The sequence below is a fragment of the Lutra lutra genome, chromosome 9 (genome assembly GCF_902655055.1).
Source record: "Lutra lutra chromosome 9, mLutLut1.2, whole genome shotgun sequence".
Lineage (NCBI taxonomy): Eukaryota > Metazoa > Chordata > Mammalia > Carnivora > Mustelidae > Lutra > Lutra lutra.
This window is the reverse complement of record NC_062286.1, coordinates 89780061-89803467: the sequence shown is the minus strand read 5'-3', so window position 1 is coordinate 89803467 and position 23407 is coordinate 89780061. Positions and strand designations below refer to the sequence as shown.

Below are 23407 nucleotides of genomic sequence, written 5' to 3'. Positions count from 1 at the left end.
GACTGGGGCTTTGTGGGGTATACGGTGGTGGGGTGTCAGGAGAGAGGAGAGAAAACAGATCTGGGGACTCAAAGCCTGCTATAGGTGTTGGGGGGAGAGGGAGAGGAGGACAGGAATGTGCACAGACATGTGAACATGTCTCGGAATGATGCAGGAGTATCCATGCCTGTGGCCAACTCAGTAGGGGGTCCTTGGGTGAACAAGTCTTGATTAATGGACTTTTAATGCTAATTTAGTTTTTTGGCACTCCAGTTGCCAAAGGCCTTGGTTGTTCTGATAGAAGCAAGTTTCCTTCTCTAAAAAAGAGAAATTGATGATTTTACAGATTCCAGCTGGTGTTTCTCAGGGCAGGAAGTCAAAAGCCAGGTGTGTGTGTCGGGGCGGGCTGCAGAGGGGGTTAACCTGCGCAGCGCGGCGCCGACATCTCAGTGCTGGGAGAGGCCTCTAGATGGTGCAGGTGAGTCCGCAGTGAGGGAAAGCCCCTCTTCAGGGACCCAGTTCGCACACTCGCAGACGCAGACGGGACGGAGCAGTCAAGGAAGAGTTCTCGGACAGCCCTTTGGAGTAGAAGGAAAGTGGGGCCGGCTGAAGAGCAGTGCCTCGCCTCAGGCAGCTCTGCAGTCCGCCCGAGACGCTTGGCCACCTGCTGCTCAGAGCGCTGCCTGACGGCCACCTGGGAAACCTGTCGGCCCTGCACAGGGCCCTGCCTGCCTTTCTCCCCAGACCGTCTTCTGTTGGGATTAGAAACTGACCCGCCAGCAGGTCCAGGTAAGTCTCGGTCCTTCTCTTTGGGTTTCCTAAACTCTTTAGCTGTTGGAGACAGAGGTGTCATGGGCTGAGAAACGGCCTGAGTACATTTTTGAAATGCACATCATTTTTGGGTTGCGTTTGAACAAGCTTTACCAATTACGGTGCATCTGCACTACCAGTTCTAAGACCTGAGATTGTTCCTTTGTTTTCAGGAAAACATTAGAAACCCTGCTTTGCTCCTGGTTGCACATTTGGTTAGTGAGCCGAATTCTCTGCGTGTTTAGCTGGCTTTAAGATTTTGGCTACCAAGTCCACAGGGGTCTCTGGAGATCGTGAGCAGTATGTTTCCGAGGTTTGCCCCTGAGCCTGGCTCACGGGACCACAGGCAGCTGCTGGAATTTAGCCGCATACCTGCGTCTCCCCTGAGTTACCTGCGGTGTGCTAGCAGACCTTCCCGGTGCAATTTTGAATCAAGTCTGAGACCCCACGTCTCAGATGTCTCTGGGATGCACGATGGGGGATGTATGTATTTCTGATGACTGAGGCATTTATTTCTAGTCAAGAGGCTCTCCTGGGTGCTCTGACACGTCACGGAGTAGTCTGGGTCCTGCACAGGAGCCTGCTCTGATTCCCGGCATCCTGTAGCAACCGCTCCTGAGCTGCGGGGGCGGGAAGGGTTAGGGCAGAGCAGAAGGGGATCGCTGAGTGGGAGGGTGGCTGATGGGGGTCCAAGAGGGACAGTTAAAACAATAAGTGATGGGATAGCAGAGCAGAAGCCCTTCAGCAGGGGCATTCCAGAGTTGGTGGGACGCAGGGTACAAGAAGGCTGCCAGGAAGGACAGAGAGCAGAGGCTGACCCACCTTCTCTGCTGTCTAGCTAGCCACTACTCTGTTCTGAGGCTGCATGTCTGAGACACTCCCTAAGAATGAAACAGCAGCTAATTCAAAATATTAACAGGGTCAAAAGCCATAATGGACTAAGGAGAAAGGAATCAATTCAAATAGCTAACATAGAGACTATTCCTTGCCTGACTTGATGCTCTGACATTTCAAAGGTAAAGCCATTTAAAGTTACTTTTTGACAAAGCCCACCAAAAAGAGAGTTACTCATCCAAGTTGGGATGTTCCCATTTGTCCTGGTGATTGCCCATGTGTTCACTTCCCCCAGCAGAGGAGAAGACTGGGGGCCCTGCTCTGGGCTGGGTCAGCTTTCTCCCCATCCTTCCATGAGCCAAGCTATACAAGGGAATATTAATTTGTGATGGCACAGTGGAAGGGTAATCCTGGAAGCACATGTGTTTGGGAGGAAAAAGTAAATAAAATTTCCCTGAAATGTTTGGTTTTCACTCTCTGGCCACTACTTGATTTCTAAAAGTAAACAGGATTTTCATTTTGTTGAAGATACATATTTGCAAAGCTCAGAAGTGTCTGTCTTAAGCATCAGCATGTCCCCATACCCAGCAGAGCACCTGCCACAGGCAGCAGCCCCATGTTTGTTCGGGGAAGTGAAGACAGACCTGGCCTTACCTCCTATTTCACACATTACAAACCAGATTGACTCTTTTCACTGGGGAGCATTCTCTCATCGAAGCTCCTTAGGTCCCAGAAGACCACAGATGGAAGCCAGGTCACTCGAGTCTCCTCTCTGTGTCCGGCTGAGTGAGTTTTGTGGTCTCTAAAAAAATGAAATTCATTCTCGAGGAAATGCCCAGGAGCCCAGCTGCAAAGACTCAAGCAGATCTGAAATTCAAACACAGGAGCTATAAACAGGATGGCATGTGGGAAGCCAGCCTGGTGCTTCCGTGGCTCAGCCTCTCCCATCGCCTTCCTTCCCCAGGCCTGCTCAACGTCCTGCCTGCACGCCTCCCAGCAACTTTCCTCCAGGGCCCGGTTTGCCCAATTATCCCAGAGGACACCTGCCTACTCTCCTCTTTGATGCTGTGTGAGGCTCTGCCTAGGTGATTCCACCCCCCAATAGTATCATTAATTAACTTACATTAAGCTCACTTAGCACATTAGGTCAATTAGGAAACTGAGGCCCCAGGCCTGTCTCAGAGAGGGCCGCCCATCCCAGCGGGTCACGCAATCCATCTTGAAGTCACGTACCAGGGAAGGACTTTGATGCAATCTCCAATTATTATTTGCCAAAAGAGTGAAGAAGGGACGATATGCTAATGTCCCATCGCTTCACTTCTGCCCTACATTTCTAGACCATTTGCAAAAGTGTTTCCATGCATTTCTTCCCTATTTTCCAAACAAGGAAATGGAGGCTTAGAAAAGTTAAGTAGCCTGCCCAACCCCATATGGCCGATAATGACTGTGATGCCAACACTAGCCCAGGGCATCATGTTGTGTAACTTGTAATTTGGAGGGGCGGGACTAGAACCTCTGTCCCCTGAGTCTGTGGTGGACATACTTGCCTCTGTAAGGACATGTGGCGAAGGTTCTGGGACAACCACCTGATAAAACTGAGGGTAGCAAGAGCAAACTTCTGCCCTTTTTGGAGCTCAGCCCTCACACCACACTGTTGTGTGGCTGGCCTCCCATCATTATCAGAGGCAGGACCAAGGAGGAAGCAGTCTAGGCTCCATTCTTGTGGGCTGTCCCTGTGAAGGCTCAGTAGTAGAGGAGATCCTGGTGTGGGAAATACCAAGTTGCTCTTTGTATATAGTGCAAACAGAGTCGGATAAGGTGACTCCATCCAGGAACTAAGAGAAATTGCAAATGGCTTTTAGGGTTCAGGCATCCCAATGATTTCTTGGCCTCTTGTTAGTACAAATGAGACTGGACTCTAGTTTTTCACTGTTGTCTGTCCTGAGGTCATCACAGAGAAGTGCCCAACGTGGGTAACCTGCACAATTAAAGCCAAGGAAAAAACTTTCCCCTGGGTGGGCCACTCATTTGCTGGTAAATAAGGGATCCTACAACCCAAGGTGTCTTCAGTCCTCCCATAGGACATAGTGGGCACTCAGCAAAAGTGCAGTTGACCTTTGAACAATGCAGGTTTGAATTGTGCAGGCCCACTTATACGCAGATTTTTCTTTTTTATAAATACAATACAGTATTTATACAGTAAGTGTGTTTTTACTTCCTTAGGATTTTCTTAATAACATTTTCTTTTCTCTAGCTTACTTTACTGTAAGACTATGACGTGTAATAGATATAACATAAAAAATGTGCATTAATCAACTGTTTATGTTACTGGTAAAGCTTCTGGTCAACTATTAGTAGTTAATTTTTGGTGAGTTGAAAGTTCTCCGTGGAATTTTGATGGCTCAAGGGTTGGCCCTCCTAACCCCCACGTTGTTCAAAGGTCAGCTGTATGTCCATGAATGAATGAATAAGATCCTTCCAAGAAAGGCCACCAGTTGCTCCAATCACACAATGGGGAGCAAGGGGGTGCCTAACATCAAAGTGTACCCCAAGTCAACAAGCAAACCATTACCAGTAGGCAGAGCTACCCTCTCTGGGTACAGAAATGCGTGTTATTTCTAAAAGGGTAGGTGCCCCGGGTGTCAAACACACTGTTTGGCTACAAGGTGGAACAGACATGAGCTGGCAAGGCTGGAGGACCTGTCTCCTCTGCCCAGGCCTCCCCCAGAAAGGCCCAGGAGTCTGTATGCACAGTTTCCCACGTAACCAGGAGGCCTTTACTTTTCCATTCTGACAAATCAGATCACTGTGCAAAGCAGATGGGTGGTAATGAGCCTTACATAGGGAAAGGCCCTTGTGTTGATAGCCACAGCTGTGCCACCCACCAAGCCAGTTACTTCCTAAGATGGGAAATCAGACTGTGCTCTGCACGTGGTTGGAGGTGCCCTGGTGTGTGAGTCCCGACAGAATCAGCAGACAGAGCCAGAACAGCCACAGTCGTGTTGTCATTACTCGTAGTAGCAGGACCTAAGGTGCATGGAAGCCAAGCTTAGCTGTGGTGTTTCTAGATCCTTTAAGACTGACACTGTTAAATTATACCATCCAGTAGCTGTGTACAAGCAACTAAAAGGTGAGCCCAAATACTGAAATAAGATATTAGTCTCTTGAAAATAATAGTGAGATAATTCTGTCAACAACACGGTAATCCTGACAAAAGGTGCTTCCTTAGGAGATGAAGAAAGACATGCAGATCTAGACTACAGATGAGAAATGGCGGGCGGTGGGGTGGGGGGCAGTGTCAGAGTTTTGACAACTGTCAGACCATTACCAAATCTTTTCTCTTGAAGTTTCCATCCTGCCATAGTTCTAGTTCCATACTTTTTAAACGCCAGGCACAGAAGAGAGAAGAAGGTAGAATTTCATGTTGGTTTTAATATATACGTTCTTTCAGTGAATCTTTTCTGAGCACCTGCTTCACAGCAGGCACTTTATAGGGACACAGTGATGCAGTGTTACTGTGCCTGGGTGAGGACAGCAGATGTTCTGTTGGGTGGAACTTACATTCTAACGTGGAAAAGGAAGCCATAATACATTAATATGGATGTAGTTTTGGGTAAATCCAGGGCCATGAAGAAACAAGTAAGCAGGGGAAGCAGAGAGAAGGCCCTGGGGAAGCGGACCCCTTGAGAAGATGTTATCTGGGTGAAACCCTAAGTGAACTAAGGGAAAGAACCAAGGGGAGGCCCTGGGGATGAACTCAAGACGTGCCAGCACCAGCAGGAAGTCAGTGTGATGACAGCAGAGGAAAAGGTGGGAAGAACAGGAGATGAGAGAAGAGAGCCAGGAGTCCGAGCATGTCAGGCTAGAGGCCATGGTAAGAAGTCTGGGCTTTCACTGAGGGAGGTAGGAAGGCAAAGAAAACCATGTATTAACTCAGGCTGAAGTATTCATGCCCCATGCCATTCGGGGACCATCAGTGCCCACAGCACCCTAGCTGGGACATTGTGAAACCTATGCCCACGTGCCATGAGTCTGGTCTCCAGCTATGCTCTTCTCGAGAGGGCTGGTCTGGCTCATGTATAGACCGAGGCAGGACAGATCCCTTTCAACCCAACATCTGCTCCCTTTGCAATTAACAAAGGACAGAGGGGCCCTTCCTGAGAAATTTTTAAAGATACCAACTTGAAACACGTGCTTACATTTCTTTACAATCTCAAATTCGAAAGAAAATACTGAACATTCCCATAGAGTCCCACATTGCCTCCTACCCTTTCGCACCCTACCTGATCCTGCTGCAGCCAGCCCCAGGTCAGTTCCACTCACCCGTTTCTCACTTGGAAAGATGAAGAGGCACTTCCCAGCACTGGGAAAGATGGAGTTGGGCAGGCAGAGCAGCTCTCATAGCGCAGCCCAGCGCCCTGACATCCAGTTAGGAAGCCTCCTCTCCCAGGATGCTGTTGAGGAACTAATTGAGAGATCAATTTCACAGCCAGTTTGGCATGCCAGAGATATTCTTGTCCATTGCACATAGCCCTAGGAGCTGGGGAGAACCCTAGCTGCTCGGCCCCGTGCAGCAGCAGGTGGCTCGCCAACACCTGGCAAATTTGAGTTCCTTCCAATAATAGGACTGTGGAGATGGATGAGGATGAGAGGTCAACCTGGAGGAAAGAGATCTCATTGCAGGGAAGCCCAGAGCACTGAGGGCACATGGATGGGTCATGAGGGAAGAGGTAGGGGTGGACTCAGGGGCATGGCATCTGGCCGAGCTCCTGAAACTATGTACGGGGCAGGGAGTGGGGGGGCCTAGACCGCAGAGGACGGTCAGATGGGATGCACATGTCTGTTGCTTTGGCTGATTTTGTTTACCTGGCAAATATGGTTTTGTGGCTTAATATTTTGATTGGGGTTTTTTGTTCTTGCATAACAAATATTACCTCTGGCCCAGAAAAACTGTAATCCTTAAAAATCCTGGAATGCACCACACTTGCTTAAAAGCACCTCAGAGGACTTTCAAGGTTCATTTTCTTTAAGATTTAGTCCTTAATAACGGCTAGAAATGGTTGTTCCTAAACCCTCCTGTCCGTAATGAAGAAAATCCTTCAGAATGGACACTTTGGGGATGTGGCTGTTCGACGCTCCCCCCTCTCTGCCCCCGCAGAAAGCCGGCATCTCTACAGAGGAGGGGCTGGGCAGCTGGCGGGGTGGCACTGGTACATGGTACAGGGCGACTGGGCATGAGGGGATTTGCAGAGTGGTCTTCTGCTTGATGGATTCCTCCCTGGGTAATAAAATCTTCAGTAAGTATCATTTAAGTTAGAAGAATTTAAAGCAATTCCGGCAGAACCCCTTTCAGGGTTTAGCTCATCCTTGCAGAGACTGGGGGAGCTAGACCCATCCACGCAGCACACGTCTGATCTATCCCGGTGGCCTCCGGCAGAGACCAGCTCTGTTCCTACGACCACTGTGATGTGAGCAATTGCCTTGGTCCCCCTCCAGCACTCATTTAAGCAATTTCGCTCCTCATTTTATGGACAGAAGAAACCAAGACAGGGACATGCCAGTGACTTGGAACGCTTGGTTTTGAGTCAAGTCTGCAAACCAAGAGACCCAGCTTCCGCCACCATCGCTGCCAGTCGGTTTCCAACGTGAGTTTTCCACATGAAATTCATTATCCAAACAGACCACACACAGCTCTCTGACTTGACTTCTGCAATTGGCGTGTGTGAGGGAAGCGGCGCTTCAGAATATTACCCTGATGATTATCACAGTTGTTGCTTTTGAAGGCAAATATTTATTTTGTGAGGATTGCAAAACTAAGAATAGTAGAATGTGGGGCTCCTCCTTATGTTTACAGAATAAACAGAACTGAGACAGCGACAAATGCTACGTCCCCTGTTCTCGGAGGACCCAGCTATTTGCCTCCTGCTTATAAAAAAAAAATGAAGTAAAAGCAGGGGTCTCTGGAGAAGCAGGTCTCTGTCGGGCTGAGCATCCTTCTGCCCACCCCACGGGGCTCCAGTAAGGAGGATGCGGGCTCCCTGCTTGTGCACTGGCTGGTAGGTTTGGGCGGCATCTGTCCTGTTCACCCCGGTGGCCTGAACAGCACTTCTCCAGGGTCTCCCTGGAGGTTTTCCTTGTGAAATTAGAGCAGCCACTGCATTTGCCGTAGAATACCAGGCTACAGATTTTGCTCGAGGTCTTGTAAGAAGAGCTAAAAGAAATGGAAGACCTGGCCCCTGTTCTTAAGGCACATGGTATCGAAAGGAAGAAGTAGGACAAATAGCCCCATATTCACACAAACAGAAAGACAGATTGATATAAGAAATAGAAAAAAAAAAAAAAAAAACAGGGGCGCCTGGGTGGCTCAGTTGGTTGGACGACTGCCTTCGGCTCAGGTCATGATCCTGGAGTCCCGGGATCAAGTCCCGCATCGGGGTCCTAGCTCCACGGGGAGTCTGCTTCTCTCTCTGACCTTCTCCTCGCTCATGCTCTCTCTCACTGTCTCTCTCTCTCAAATAAATAAATAAAAATCTTTAAAAAAAAAAAAAAAAGAGGCCATCTTGCGTCCCCGCGTGTGTGCACCTAATCTCAGCTGGTCCGCCCGAGACCCCCTGAGCGCCAACCCTAGTCCCCCGCGCGGTCCCATTTCCGCTCCAACAAGATGAAAGAAACTATCATGAACCAGGAGAAACTCGCCAAACTGCAAGCACAAGTGCGCATTGGTGGGAAAGGAACTGCTCGCCGAAAGAAGAAGGTGGTTCATAGAACAGCTACAGCAGATGATAAAAAACTTCAGTTCTCCTTAAAGAAGTTAGGGGTAAACAATATCTCTGGTATTGAAGAAGTGAATATGTTCACAAACCAAGGAACAGTGATCCACTTTAACAACCCCAAAGTTCAGGCATCGCTGGCAGCGAACACTTTCACCATTACAGGCCATGCTGAGACAAAGCAGCTGACAGAAATGCTACCCAGTATCTTAAACCAACTTGGTGCAGACAGTCTGACTAGTTTAAGAAGACTGGCTGAAGCTCTGCCCAAACAATCTGTGGATGGAAAAGCACCACTTACTACCGGAGAGGATGATGATGATGAAGTTCCAGATCTTGTGGAGAATTTTGATGAAGCTTCCAAGAATGAAGCAAACTGAATTGAGTCAACTTCTGGAGAAGATAAAACTTGAGGAAGTTACTGGGAGCTGCTATTTTATATTATGACTGCTTTTTAAAATTTTGTTCATGGATCTGATAAAATCTAGATCTCTAATATTTTTAAGCCCAAGCCCCTTGGACACTGCAGCTCTTTTCAGTTTTTGCTTATACACAATTCATTCTTTGCAGCTAATTAAGCTGAAGAAGCCTGGGAATAAAGTTTGAAACAAGATTAATAAAGTTCTTTGCCTAGGAAAAAAAAAAAAAAGAAATGAAAAAAAAACAGCACTGACCACGTTGCCTTGCATCATTCAGTGTAGGTCTCTGGTGTTGGACTCTGTGGTGCTCTCTGAGGCAGGAGCACATCTCCATGGGGAGCACCCCAGACCCTGTAGCACTGGGGATGTACGTGCCTCACATGTAGTAGACACTCAGTTAATGTTTATATAAACCAGCCTTTATGAACACTTACTACCTTCACATTTGCATTTTATTTAATCTGTGTAACAATCCTGGGAGGTCGAAATTATCATCACGGAGTCACAAATGTGCCGGAGAGGTGAGGTGACTTGCCCCAGAGCTCCCTCCTGGTAAGTGGCAGCATTTCAGCTGAGGTTTACAGACATCAACTTGGTGTCTTTTCCATGGGTTCCTTCAGAGATCAGGTCTGGGGCAGGCTATTGCAAATTAGATTGAAATTTAACTTTATATCATAATCCTTTCAGGGGTGGGGCATGATTTCTAGATGTCTAGATGTCTAGAACCCTAGACATCTCTGAGTTCCCCAGATCCCTTTTTTGGCGGGGAGAGAGAGAGTGGTGGGGAGAGACAGAGAGAGAGGGAGAGAGAGAATCCCAAGCAGGCTCCACGCCTAGCATGGAGCCTGAGCCAGGGCTCGATCTCATGACCCTAAGATCATGACCTGAGTCGAAATCAAGAGTCAGTCACTCAATGACTGAGCCACCCAGGTGCTCCTCCCCAAATCCTTTGCAGTAGCCCTGCCGGCTGGGCCCAGAGCCTGCGTATATGTTATTTAGGGCAGTAGTATGCTGGGAGCTAAGCAGAAAACAGAACCTCTCTTTCCATCCCCCAAGGGCAAGAGTAAACAAGGCAGCCAATGTCCTCACAATGGCAATGTTAGAACTGCATGAGACCCAAGACAAGCCAGATCCACATCAACTTCAGAGGCCTTTCTTCCCTGATGTTGGGCTTGATGTGTCCTGTTGGGGTCAGAGAGAAGTGGGCACACCATGGGAGGTGGACACAGCCACAGGAGGTGACATGACTTGAGAAAGGATGCTGAGGCCAGGGGCTATGTGGAAGTGTGGGTCAGAGTGAGAGGGAGACATGGGCCCAAGTCCTGGCTCCTCCATGGGCTAATGATGAGATGGGACTGTGATCGCTGGGGAACTATGGCCTACCGGTTACCCTGAGAAGGATAACAATACTCAGCTCATGCGATTCTTGTGTGGATTTAAGTGAGGTGAGGCAGGCAAAGCTCTGAGAACAGGACAGGGCACCTGTAAGTCCTGCCGATAGTCTGCATGTTCTCATGGGCTGAACTTAATACGTCAGCTAGACCTTGGCTTTATTGGTCACTCACAGTGGTTTGGGGAAGGTCAAGGCCATCTGAGATGTCCATCTTTCCCTAGAATAACCTATCAGTTTGGCCAGGATCCAGAATAGCCCTGGGGCCCTGCAGTTAAGGTGCAGCTATACAGAGGACAGGGAAGAGTCTCTGACCCTGTGGAGCATAGTATCTGGTTGGTCCCCCCTGACGGCATTCGGGCCACTCCAGCCTCCCTGCTGCTCCTCACACAGGCCACAAGGTGCTGCATTGCTGTTGCTTCTGCCCAGAATGTTCTTACCCAGGATCTTTGTGTCCTGTTCATCCCCTTCCGGTCTCTGCTACCAAGGCACCTCATCCCAGAAACCCTCCCCAGCCCCACTCAGAATCAAAAAGTGGCTCCCACCTCCAAACTCCTGTTTTTTAGCGTTGATTGCTAGAGGACTCCTTATACACACAGTGTAACCTAGGGATCATCATACGGATGTGAGCCTAGGACTTGGTGGGCAATCAAGTTTAGAGTCTCATTTAGAAACACAGGTGGCTGCTGAGACCAGAGGCAGGCATGCCTGCCAACCTGGGGGTGGGAATTTCCTCCCCTGCTCCTGAGAGCCTCCTAAGGCAGGTTTCACTATGCCCATACCTGCTGCGGTTTCAGGATGTAACTCTCAGGAGACTTCCTGGGAGCCTCTCACTGCAGCTCCGTATGGAATCAGTGAAGCAAATAAAGGCGAGGACCAAGCGGAGGTTAAAGATCTACTAGGAGGCTTGGCCGCTGTTGACTTTCCTTCCCATGAGGGATTCCTAAAGCAGCGAGTGTCCCGTGCCCCACCCACACCCCTGTCCCCAAGCAACCTACAGTGGCCGGCGTGGCTCTGCACAGGGGTGGGCACAGTCACACACACAGAGCAGGCGTGGGGGGCAAGTTACCACACTCTGTCACAGGTCGGGGGACTGCAGTCTCCTCCCCACCCCCACCCGCCTCCCCAAGTGCGCAGTCAGGGGCCCATTAGGAAACACAGAAGGTCAAGATGAAAACACTTCGCTCAAGGGGCCAGTCATCCTCTGAGAGCCGTGCAGAAGGGACCACAGCTTTGCCTCCCCGGACACCCCGAACTGTCCTTTCACCTGTTGGCAGCATCGTCTGAAATCCGCCGGGGTCCTCCGCCTGTCTTCAGTTCTCGCCCTAATGCTCTAACCCTGGGTGGAGTGGCAGCATCAGGCTCTCAGCAGCCTTGCCATTGGAAATCTCCCCATTTCCTGGGGCTTCTTTCCCATCTTTTCCTTCCCTTGTTGTTCATTCATCCTACTCTGGCTAAACAGCTCCACTGACGTGTGCAGTCCCTGTGTCCGAATGACCGGGTGGGCAAGGCTTTACCATCTCTGCTCCCCAGCCCCTGGCACCGTCCTCAGCTGCTCTGGAGTACCACGTGGGGCGCGTGTGTGTGTGCGCAGTGTATCAACCAGAAGAGCTCAGGATGAGGCCGGGACGGGGCTGGGGGTGTGGAAGAGTGAGGGGCAGAAGCAGCCTGGGGTGGGCACCGGCAAAGGAGCTTGTTGGAGGAGCCGAGGTCCCCCCTATGGAGGCAGCAAACCTGGCTTGCAGTTTCTCCGACTGGATGATACCTTTACTTCCTGCACCTCTGGGGTCTAAGCTACAGTTAAGGCAGCTTAACTAACTGCAAGAAAGGTCTGTTCCTTATGTGGAGTTGAATACTTGAGAGGCATGACGAAGAAAGGCAGAGGGCGGGTGGGCGCGTAGGCAGGAGTGCGTCGGCTTCCTTGGGTGGTTTGGCGTCTGTGAGTTTCAGGTGAATCTCCTTTTCTACAACCCTGAACATCTTTCAAGCTGGCACTTCTCTGGTTTACAAGTAGACACCTGAGCCCTCACTGGAAATGGACCATCTGCTCCTTATGCACCACTCCCCTCCCCCAACCGAAAACTCTTGAGGGTTAATGGTTTCCTTTTGGAAAACTTTCAAATTGTATTCATCTGAGTTTACATTAGCTTCTCCCTTCTGTTCTGTGTGTGGAGTATTCTCCTGCTGGGTTTGATTTAACCAGATTCTCAGCTGTGCTAACAAATTCATTGATGCCCTCCTGCTTTCAGAATGGATTTTTCTGAGTCTTTTCTCTGGCTTTACTAACAGACTGTGTCCATACTGAACAAGCCCTGTCGGGCACTGTTTGGTGTTCCTCTTGCTTCGAAACCCATTTACTCTGACCATACTTCTCATCTCAGAGGCTAACAGGTTAGTTTTAATATATTAATGGTTAAAATTTATGATTTATAATAATCACTGTTAAACACAAAGAAACAACACAAAAAATGTTCCTCTTAGTGGAGGCAGACTCAGCAACTCCTAGAAGGATCTGTGTGTCCCATAAACATGAAGACCCCCTGGGGGCCTACTTTTTAGAAATACATTGTGAAAGTCTGAGTCTTAAAAAAATATATTTTAAACATGCCGATTGGTAAAGACACCCAGAACTTGCCAATTTCAATTGTTTTTTAGTTTTTTTTCAATTCCAATATTTTTGGTGAATTTTTTTTAATGAACTTCTTGTATTTTATTTGACTTGAGAGAGACCTGGCCACCTAACAAGATGGTGGTTATTGGGAGCCAGAGAGAGAGATACAATGGGATGTTCTAGGCCCACAGGGTCTACTTTACCCCTTGAAACACTATTTCTGTACCTTGCCTGGATCCTTTTGTACTTCAAAGATGGGTTTCTAAAAGATATTCTGGGTGAAGGCAGCACCCCAGCAGGCACGCCCCACACAGGCCCAGCGCTGGCCGTCTTCGGGCCCTGGCACTTCCCTGTGTGGACACCCTTTATCAGAAGGAAAATTGCCTGCGGCCCAGTTCTGTTGGAGGAGGTTGGTTGGAGGTCTTCTATTGGAAAAAAAACTCCTTGAGGGATTTCATCCATATCCACTGATGCCGAGTCCTGTCTATGAGTAAGAATATGCATGTGCTATTGGACTCCAGTCCATTCTACAGTATCATGTCTTGGATTTAGCAAGGGCTCAGTGATTAGTTTGTGTGTATGAATAAGAGACTGAGTGAGAAAAGAAAACACAAATGATGATTTTTCCCTCTCAGCAGTTGTGCTAAGGCCCAGAAAAGCCTACTGGCCTTTCACAGACACTGAAGCCCACTGAAGCTGCCACAGTTGGCTCTGAAGTCTTATGTTAATTAGAGTCTTGCTGGCTTCTTCAGCAATGAAAACAACAAAGACTCAATGAGAAAGTGCCTTGAAGTCGAGGAAGCAGGTATTAGGACAGGGGACTTGCAGGCATGTGGGTCCTTCATAACACCTGGAATCACTTTTTACTTAAAGACTACTCAGAGAGGGCAAGATCCTCAAAGAGCCAACGGCAAGAGGCCGTGGACCTCTGAGGGCAGCACTAACGAGCCGTGAAGGCAGAGCTCGTGGTGAGCAGTCCAGGATCTGGAAACATGCAGGGGCCAGCCACTGGCAGGCTGCCAGCATCGTCAGGGCACAATCACTGACTTGCTGTCACAACACCGTCACCTGCATAGTGGAAAGCTGGTTCTTTCCTGCCCTGAGAGGTAACGGGCACCCTCAGACATCTCCTCACCCAGACATCTCCTCACCTCCTCATCCCACACCCAGATCCACATTTCTAGTGCCATTTGCAAGTGGTATCAGAATTCGAGAGAGGGCTCATCATAGGGTTGCGGCAATGAAATAAAGAAAAGCCTGCAGCATCCTCTAGTGCCAGAAAGCAGGGAAGGGCAAAAAACAAACAAACAAAAAAACAAAAACAAAAACAAAAAACCATGGGGTTAAGTCTGAGAGACATAGGAATCAAGTGAAAGAGCTCCCAGTCACCAGAGCTGGAATAATGGAGCAATAAGGTACTATTGGATTATAATCCAAAATTTGATGTAAATATCCTTGCATCCAAAATTAATAATCATAAATGATTGCATGAATAGAGGACAAGATACAAATCACCGGTGCAGAAGACTGAAATAGAATATGTGGACACACCCGTCTCGAGGAGGTGGAGCGTAACTCCCCAGCCCTTAAGAGTGGCAGCTCACAGTCATCACTAAGAGGGCACAAAGGACAGTACAGGATGGAGAAACGTAACTGGAGAGTGGGAAGGCCTGGCACGTGCTTCAGGTCAATATCAGCAGTGACACAGGAGGCTGACAGGATGTGCATCTGACAGGACGTGATGAAAAGGGTGTTTTACCCCTGTGGTCTCCCTCCCCCAAACCCATGAACCCAGCCTGACCAAAAGAAAAACCGAATGAGGGGCACCTGGGTGGCTCAGTTGGTTAAGCAGCTGCCTTCGGCTCAGGTCATGATCCCAGCGTCCTGGGATCGAGTCCCACATCGGGCTCCTTGCTCATCAGGGAGCCTGCTTCTCCCTCTGCCTCTGCCTGCCATTCTGTCTGCCTGTGCTTGCTCTCTCTCCCTCTCTCTCTCTGACAAATAAATAAATAAAATCTTTAAAAAACAAAACAAAACAAACAAACAAAAAAAAAATGAATGAACCCTTCAGTTGAGGGATTTTCTGCAAAACACCTGACCAACCCTCCACCAGACTATCAAGGTCATCAAAGCAAAGAGAGTCTGAGAAAACTGTCATAGCCTGGAGACGATGTGGAGATAAAATGTGCTGGAATGTGCTGTCCGGGATGGCATCCTGGACAGAAAAAGACATGAGGGGAAAACTAGAGACAGCTGAATAAAGTATGCATGTTAGCTACGTATCATGGACTAGTCAGGCCCATCTCTGGGTTCAGACCCAGAGCCCACCTTGCCCCTCAGGCTTTGGGAACGTTCCAGCTCCTGGGGTGCTGGCCCAGGTTACTGCCCCCTCCCTTGCCCCCTGAACACTGCCTGAGGCCTGTAGGCAGTGTCCTTGCACTTAGGTGTGGACTCAGAGGAAAAGCAAATTCAAGGACAGGTTCTGGTTCTCCAAGCCAGCTGTAAAGGCAGTCGTTGGGCAGGAGGCTACCAGTGGCGGCCTGCACGGTCTAGGGGATGACTGAGTTCCTGCCTCCAAGGGCTGCCGCAGCTCCAGCAAACTCCTACAGGCCGCCCGTGTTCTGTGCCTGCCGGGTGGGGGTGATGTAGGTGGCGACACGAGCTAGAATTCTACCTTTGCCACTTACATTAAATTCCTTCTCCTCTATGAATCTGTCAGTGAGATGAGAATAATGTCTACTTTCCATGGTTTGAGAATTGAAATAATGCTTATAAAGAGGGTACCTCTGATTCTAACCCATAATCCACCATCAATATGTGGCACCTGTTTGTTTCTTTTTTAAGGATCTTATTTATTTGAGAGAGAGAGAGAGAGAGAGCACAAGCAGGGGGAGGGGCAGAGGAAGAAGCAGACTCCCCGCTGAGCAGGAAGTCCTACTCGGGTTGTGATCCCAGGACCCCGAGGTCAGGACCCGAGCTGAAGGCAGGTGCTTACCTGACTGAGCCACCCAGGCGCCCCTGGTACCTTTCATTTTTATTATTCCTGTTTGGAGAATAAATGGACAGGAAGGTCTAAGTTCTCCTAGAAGCAGAATGTGGAGCCTTTTGTGAACAAAGCTGAGGCTTATAGCTCCATACTTCGTTGAAGATGGGTAAGGACTTTGTGCTGAACATATCCTGGGGGGCTGATCTTAAACCCCAGGAAAAGTTATTAAGTTATTTTCATAAAAGCAGTGGCCAGTGGGGTGTCTAAAAGAGCCCTGTGTTAAGGGGCCTTTGAGAATCCTCATGTTTTTCTTACCAGGAGATGGAAAGCCAAGCTTGCGGCCAGATGCCAGGCACTTCGCTGCGTTCAGAGTCTATGGTGAACAAGTTATGAGTGCAGCCTGGGCTCCCTGACTGGCTCTCTGGAAAATGCATTCCTCGTTTTTTCCCCCCCAGAGAAAGCTAGTACGTTGGCAGGTAGAGGGGGAAAGGCAAGTGGTTCCCAGAGCCACTGCTTGCAGGCTGTGACTGTTCTAGCACAAAGTAGAGAGTCAGGGGCTCTGCTCAGTGCCAGGTTTCGGGCCCAAGATGTCCTTGGGCACCAGAAGCCTCTGGGCATCCCCACCTGTGCTGCTGCTGGGACAGCTGGCCAGCTGCTGTTCACACCCCACTGCCCTCCTCCTCTGGCCACCGCTGGGAGGAGCCATCCCACTTCCAGTGGCCTATTTTCACCCAGGACAGGTACGTGGCATTATGAATACCTCGTGAAGGCCCTCCTAGGAAATGTGAAAGCCCAGCTTAGAAAGTTCACGAAGGCACAGAGAGAATCTCCCTAGCCAGAGGAGGTAGTGGAGAATGGGAGCAGGAAGAGGTACAGAGCCAGCAGCAGCAGGTGGCCTAGAGACCACCACCTTTTCTCACACCCTTTCTGAGTCTCAGCATCTAGTTTCTGGGCCACTGGCCATTGTATGGCCATGAACTGATCAGCTGGGTGTTGTTTGTTTGCTTTTCAAATTAGCCAGACAAGTTCCCACTCCAGTGCAATCACAGCCATGGCTGGGAGACAGGCGAAGTAGGGGAAAATCCTTCCACCCTGCTCAGACGCGGCTCCTGCCAACACTTGGCAGGCAGGGCAGACATCCCGCTCCGAACCCAGGTTGCATCTCCGTTCTCCGACGCCGCCGGCGCCTGCCCCAGCCCTGCTCCCAGCACTCCCATAGCCTGGCAGGGCAGGAAGGGGCAGTGGCTCGGAGGTTGCCACCGAAGCGAGCCAGAAGGGCAGGGCCGATGCCTGAAGGGCTTCCAGAAAGGAGTGGGAACCATAGCACGATTGCGTGGGCTGGGCGACCACACTGTGCTGGGCCTTGCCTCCCTCTGAGTTTAGATTCCAACGTCATTGTCTGCTTTAACCAAAGCTTCTAAAGAACTGGGGTAAGCTTGTCTATTTAAGTTCTGTGGAATAGAGCCTGATGCCACACGATGTCTCGCCGGGGTGCGGCCCACAGAGTGGACTCACAGGTGAAGTAGATCAAACGACCCCAACACTTAGCAACTTCAGACCACAGACCTTTGCCATCTCACACCATTCTGGAGGGTCAGACTCGGGGTGTGGCTCAGAGTCTCACAAGGTTGCAGTCGGCTGGGGCCACACTGCCTGAAGACTCGATGGAGGCTGGGGAGCCATGTCTACAGAGGCTGGCCAACATGGCTGCTGGCTGGAGCCTTTCCATGGGCTGCTCCACGGGCTGCTTGAGCATCCCCACAACATGGCAGCCACATGGTCCAAGACAGAGCAAGCAGGAAGCTGCAGTGCCTTTTAGGACCCAGTCTCTGAGGCAGCACACGGCAACTTCTGCTTTTTCGGGTGGTTGGAGGCGAGTCACTAAGATCAGCCCGTAGTCATGGGGAAGAACATAGGCTCCACCTTCTGAAGGCAGGGTCAGAGTTTGTGTACACATTTGCAACCAGCACACCTGATTTCTAATGCTAGCTTGTCCCTGACTACTATGTGACCTTGGTCAAATCACTTCAAATCTGAAGGCTTCAGTTTCTTCTATAAAATCAGAGAGCTGATCAGGTGCCTCAGAGCCTCCCCTTGGCCCTCATGCCCAATTGTTCATTCATTCTATGTATTTGTTAACTAAACATTTACCCAGTTCTTCCTCTGTGTCTAGCTCTCTTTGCAATTCCCGTCCTCATGCTAGAATAGCTGGGGAACTTCTAAAAAATGCTGGTGGCCTAGAATCCACCCAAGAAACCCAGCTTTAATTGGTCTGGAGTGGAGCCCAGATCTCTCCCAAGGATGCCATTGTCCAGGAAGGATTGAGAACTCTTGTTCTAGACTCATAACCTTTAACATCATGAATTACCTGGGGATCTGGTTAAAATGCAGATTTTGATACTGTGGGTCTGGAGTGAGGCCTCAGATTCTGCATTTCTAACAAACTCCTAGGTAATACAGTACATTCCAAGGACTATGCTTTGAATAGCAAGTTTCTAGTTGCTGGGGAAAGGTGCAGAAGTGCAAGGATAGTTCCCATCCCCAAAGAGCAAAGAATCTAGCTGGAGAGGAAGACATAGCATGACAATGTAAACAGCACCCCAAGACCTCAATGCCCCATATGTGGTCCAGATAGGACGTACCAGGAATTGTGTTGAGGTGGTGAAGAGCATCCCAGGTGACCCGCTGACTCCTGCCTGGACTGTCACAGCCATGACATCGTTCTCAACACCCCCCCAACCCCTGTTCCTCTATCAGCAGCATGGAAGGTGGACAGAAAGCCCAGGTCCTTCTGTAAGCTACTGAAGTCTTTCACAAGTTAGTTTAAGTGAACGGTAGTTCTTTCCACAGGGAAAGGAAAGAATTAGCAAATCAATGATTTGTATTTGTTCAGTCTTGTAGTGTATTCCCAAGACACTTTTATTGTTTAGTGAGCCTGCTTTTATTGGTGCCACTAACAAATTAAAATGTGTTTTCTGAACTTATGTTAATGGCGTGAAATTCTAGGTTTATGGAAATTCTAGTAAAATTACTTTTCATGAAAGCTGCAAGTAACCATTGTCCTAGTTTTTCTTCTTTCTCTCTCATGGTTTTTCTGTTTGGTCTGCTGGGTCGTGTCCTGGTGCTCTGCATAGGAAGAAACTGAAAGATTCTCAGGACCTCAGTTCTTAGCAGAAGCCCTGCTGCTCCTTGGTTACTCTCTTCCCTCAGAACTAGTCCTGACTCTGGGGTTCACTGCTGTGTGTGGGCTGACCACACTCACTCAGCCCCTCGGCCCCGGCGTGGCTCCTGAGGGCAGGTCCAGCCGCATCCATGTGGTGCCATGCCCTCTGTCAGACGGCATGATGTCTGGAATGACCCCGGGCCCCCACTAAGCCCCGCAAACGGACTCCTAGTTGAACTCTGGCTTCCAGGTTCTCTTCCATTAACTGACTCATTGTCCTGAAACAGTTCCTTTGCCCTGTCCCTGATTACACACACTCCTGGCTCCTCACATCCCAACGAAGTACTTCTCAGATTTTTTTTAAGTGCAGTATAGTTGACATTCAGTGTCATTGGTTTCCGGTGTGCAACGTGGTGATCCAACATTTCTACTCATTATGCAGTGCTCACCTCAGTAAGAGTAGCTACTGTCCATCACCCTTGCAACATTATTACAATATTACAGACTACACCCCCCGAGCTGGACTTTTCATCTCCATGACTTACTGATTTTATATCTGGAGGTTTCTATCAGTGCTTCTCAGATCCTGAAGTGCACCACCTGGGGACTCGGTGGAGGTGGGGACTGAGCTTGCAGCGCTGACCGGCTCCCTGCTGCTCCCCATGCTGGGGCTGGGTCTGAGCCGCAAGGTCCCCCAGGGTGCACTCCCCAGGGCGGACCATCCAGGGTTCACCGCCCTCTGACCGAATCCTGCCCATCCCACAGGGAAGCACAGGGCTCTGCACATCGCCCTGAAGCCCAGGATCCACTTTGACGCGAGCCTTTGCACCGCTGTCCCCTCCAATGAGCAGCTCTCCCGCTTTGTTCCTCCTGTGTTTAAAGTCTATGTCATCTCTGTGACACGCGTCAAATGCTCACATCCCCTTGAAGCCTCCCTGGCTGTCGTTTCTTTTACCCTCTTTGGCTCTCTCACGACTTATTCTTGGCTGTTCTTTTGCTCTTAATCACACTCTGCCAGGCATTGTTATTTCAGATTATTACATGTTTCTGACTGTCTTTCTAACTGGATGGTGAAGCCCCAGGGACTGGGACTTACTCATCTTTCACTTCTTTGTATTTCTTTCAGCCCGGAAATGGTGCTGTGCATTTATTAGGCACTTAATAGATTTCTTTAAATGACTCAAGGTAAAATTCCTGCACTTAGTCAAAAATTAGTCTGAAAAATGGAATAAACAGCTAAATTGCAACAGAATCACCCCGCTTTATAGCCGTCCCTGAATTGTGTAATTGTCTGTGGACATCCCCCCACTGGATCCCCAGAGTGTGACCTGCCTGTTGTCGGAGGCCTAGCAGGGTTCCTGGCCCAGCAAACATTTGGCAAATGGAGGGTTCTTGAGTTTGCGGACTCTTCTCTTCTCGCTGGAGGTGTAAGTCAATCTGTCTTCTGCTGTCACATTTATGAGTCGTACAAATCAATAGCAGCAAAAACAAGACCAAGAGGAAAATGGGTAACTTCAAAAGAGATCTTAGAAAGACAGAATCTGTGTATCTTTTTAAAAGGTGGGGGAAGGGGGTGGCTGGGTGGCTCTGTTGTTAAGTGTCTGCTCAGATCATGATCCCAGGGTCCTGGGTTCAAGCCCCACATTGGGCTCCCGGCTCAATAGGAAGCCTGCTTCTCCCTCTCCCACACCCCCTGCTTATGTTCCCTCTCTCGCTGTCTCTCTCTGTCAAATAAATAAAATCTTTAAAAAAAAAAATGTTAGTGGAGGCTATCTTAGGACCCAGACATAGAGAAGAACAGAAGTAAAGGAAGGGCGTAGGGCAAGTCAAGTTCAATCTCGCACATTCTCTTTGGCACGTCAAACCAGAGGGGACGTTGTCCTGTAGGCTCATTTCTCAAAGCCAGTGCCAGATAACTGAGAGGAAGAGAAGCCCTAAGAGCAGATGTGTGTTCTTCATTGGGCCTTGTGGAATCTCATTGTGAAGGAGCTAAAACCGGGGCTTTTACACAGAAACTGAGCATGTGTCAGGGACTTCTTCTGCTCATTAGTGATGGGGCCGGGGAGGTGGCAAAGCCGCTTCCAGAAGCATCTGAGGAGCTGGATGTTTAGAGGCATTTTTAAGAAGAATGTTAAGATAACAAAACTGCTTAAGGTCCTACAGAGCAACGAAACTGTAATCTTTGGGGTTACCTTTTCTACAAGGCCCAAATCTGCAAGCTGACATGTAACCTCACAGTGATGTGGCCTCCAGACAGTGGCTAGCAAAGCCCCCACCAGGTACCCTCAGCTGGAGAGTGACGTCATCGTGGGCGGTCCTAGGTCATGGTGGCCTGCACCGCCCTTCCAGGTTGCATTATTTGCAAGTGTTGGTTCTTTGATCAGGCTCAAGCTTTAGGCCAGGGTGACCCAGAGGGGTAAAGGGAATAAGCCCCAAGAAGAAAAGAAATTCCCTTGCCTATTACCAGGGGACTATGGATAGTCAGGCCTCCCTCGGGCCAGAATGCAGCCCATGGTGCTGCTCTCCAAAAGCTCCTCCCTCCAGCCTGCCCCCCAAGGATGGTGGGGGCTGGGCACAACCCAGCGGGCTGGTGACACGAAGGTCCCTCCTGCATCTTCTGCTTCAGCTCCCCAGAAGCCACAAGGGCAGCTCAGAAAAACCTGCCCGTTACTAACATGGAAAGCTACAACCCTGGTTTTCAAAGTTTAACAACCATAGGAGTTTTGCACCATTAGCAAATAACTAATTGCTTTTTTTCATCTTAACCTCATGCTTTTACTTTCTGTATCTCTATATACAATGTACATAGCATCTTAGTATAATAGGATATCCCATATAGAGGATGCTTACTCCATCTTTTTACTATTAAAGATGCCAAAAAACGCTTAGAGACCTGTGTGCAAAGCCATTCCTCCTCAGGTAGTTCAGCGTTTCTGAATCACCTGGAATCTTGTTGAAATGCAGATTTTAGGAGCACCTGGGTGGTCCAGATGGTTGGGCATCTGCCTTCGGCTCAGGTCATGATCTCCAGGTCCTGGGATTGAGCCCCACGTCAGGCTTCCAGCTCAGTGAGGAGTCTGCTTCTCCCTCCTCCCTCTGCCTCTCCCCCTGCTTGTGCTCCCTTTGTCTCTCTCTTTCAAATGAATAAATAAAAACAACCAAAACAATTTTTTTTAATTTTTTTTAAAAACGCATATTTTAATTCTTATAGGTCCAGGAGGGCAAAGACTCTGCACTTCTCATGAGCTCCCAGGTGATGCTGATGTAGCTGGTCTACAGGCCACACTTTGAGGAGACAGCATGTTCTGGCTCCTAATCCGTAGAGAGTTGCTGATTCGGTGCCCCCCCCGGGGGTGGTGTGCACCCAGACACCAGAGCAGAATGAAGTGCTCCCAGCCCACCTGCTTTCAAGAGATGGGAGCAGTGGCTGCATTAGGGTTACCCAGCAGGGGGCAATATTCCTAATCTATCACTCGCTGGTTATCATCACCTTAAATAAGTTATTTAGCCTCTCTGAGCCCCAGTCTCCTCCTCTGCAAAGTGAGATCAATAACAGCACCTCCCTCAGGTTGTTCTGTGAAAATCCAATGATACGGTGTGTGTGCAGCACTGGGCACAGTGCCCGGCGGGATGCTTGGTCACGTAGTCAGGGCTCAGTAGCGCATCTGTATGCTGTCTCCGTCGTCCAGGCTCCGCGGCTCCATTCTTGGGTGTCGGTGCAGTCGTGGGAGTGAGCACAGGCTCTGCTCCTGCCAGAACACTGACTGTTCTCAGAGCTGGGGCTGCTGCGCCAGGGGGCTTCGTCACCAAGAGCTCTCTCTGACACATTTTAGGCTTTCTAATCTCTAGGGGTTTCCACCGTCTGTCCCTGAAGTTGCTGCTCTCAGTAACATTGTGACACCAGGAGAAATTTATCTTAATTGGCTCTTATTTTCCTTTTTTAAAAATCCACACATGAAGCCCTCAAACAAACAGAAATCCATGGACTACTTTTATTCAATAGATGGTGTTATCTGGAGCTCTGAGGGAAAAGAGGAAAGAAAATGGTTTATGAAGTAAAAGTGATCCAATTAAAAGATCAAGCTCATCTTAATTTTTTCTACAGGGACCCACTTCTCCATGTGCAGACAGCACCCAGTTCTCTTCAAGTTTTATCACCACCTCATTTGGGCAGAAAAATCAGGAAGTCACTTGCTGCACATAGGACTGTTATATGCCTCTTTGATAATAATAATTTTTTTAAAAGGATGAAAAGCAAGGAAGAAACCAGTAAACACTCATTTTAAAACCCGAAAGCAGTGGGCCTTGCCTTTCCTCTGCTCCCTTTCTCACCTGCAAACCCCCAACCATATTTTCCACAGCAGTCACTGCAGCCTCAGGGAAACATGAAGTACTGAAGTAAAAGAAAATTCTAGCCTTTGATATTCTTAATTTTTTTTTCTGGT

The 23407-nt window shown here is 49.1% G+C and overlaps 2 protein-coding genes across 3 annotated transcripts in view; both read left to right on the top strand.

Moving 5' to 3' along the window:
- The first annotated feature begins 528 nt into the window (after positions 1-528).
- Positions 529-23407, top strand: part of EDAR (ectodysplasin A receptor) — a 91698-nt gene continuing 68819 nt past the window's right edge. For both annotated transcript variants that reach the window (XM_047746529.1, XM_047746530.1), the window contains exon 1: positions 529-768. The gene's annotated coding sequence lies outside the window, so the exon portion shown is untranslated. The remainder of the gene's footprint in view (positions 769-23407) is intronic.
- Positions 8182-8788, top strand: LOC125109528 (transcription factor BTF3-like). The gene has a single exon (XM_047746531.1). It carries the CDS (start codon positions 8285-8287, stop codon positions 8771-8773), a length of 489 nt encoding a protein of 162 aa, XP_047602487.1. The 5' UTR covers positions 8182-8284; the 3' UTR covers positions 8774-8788.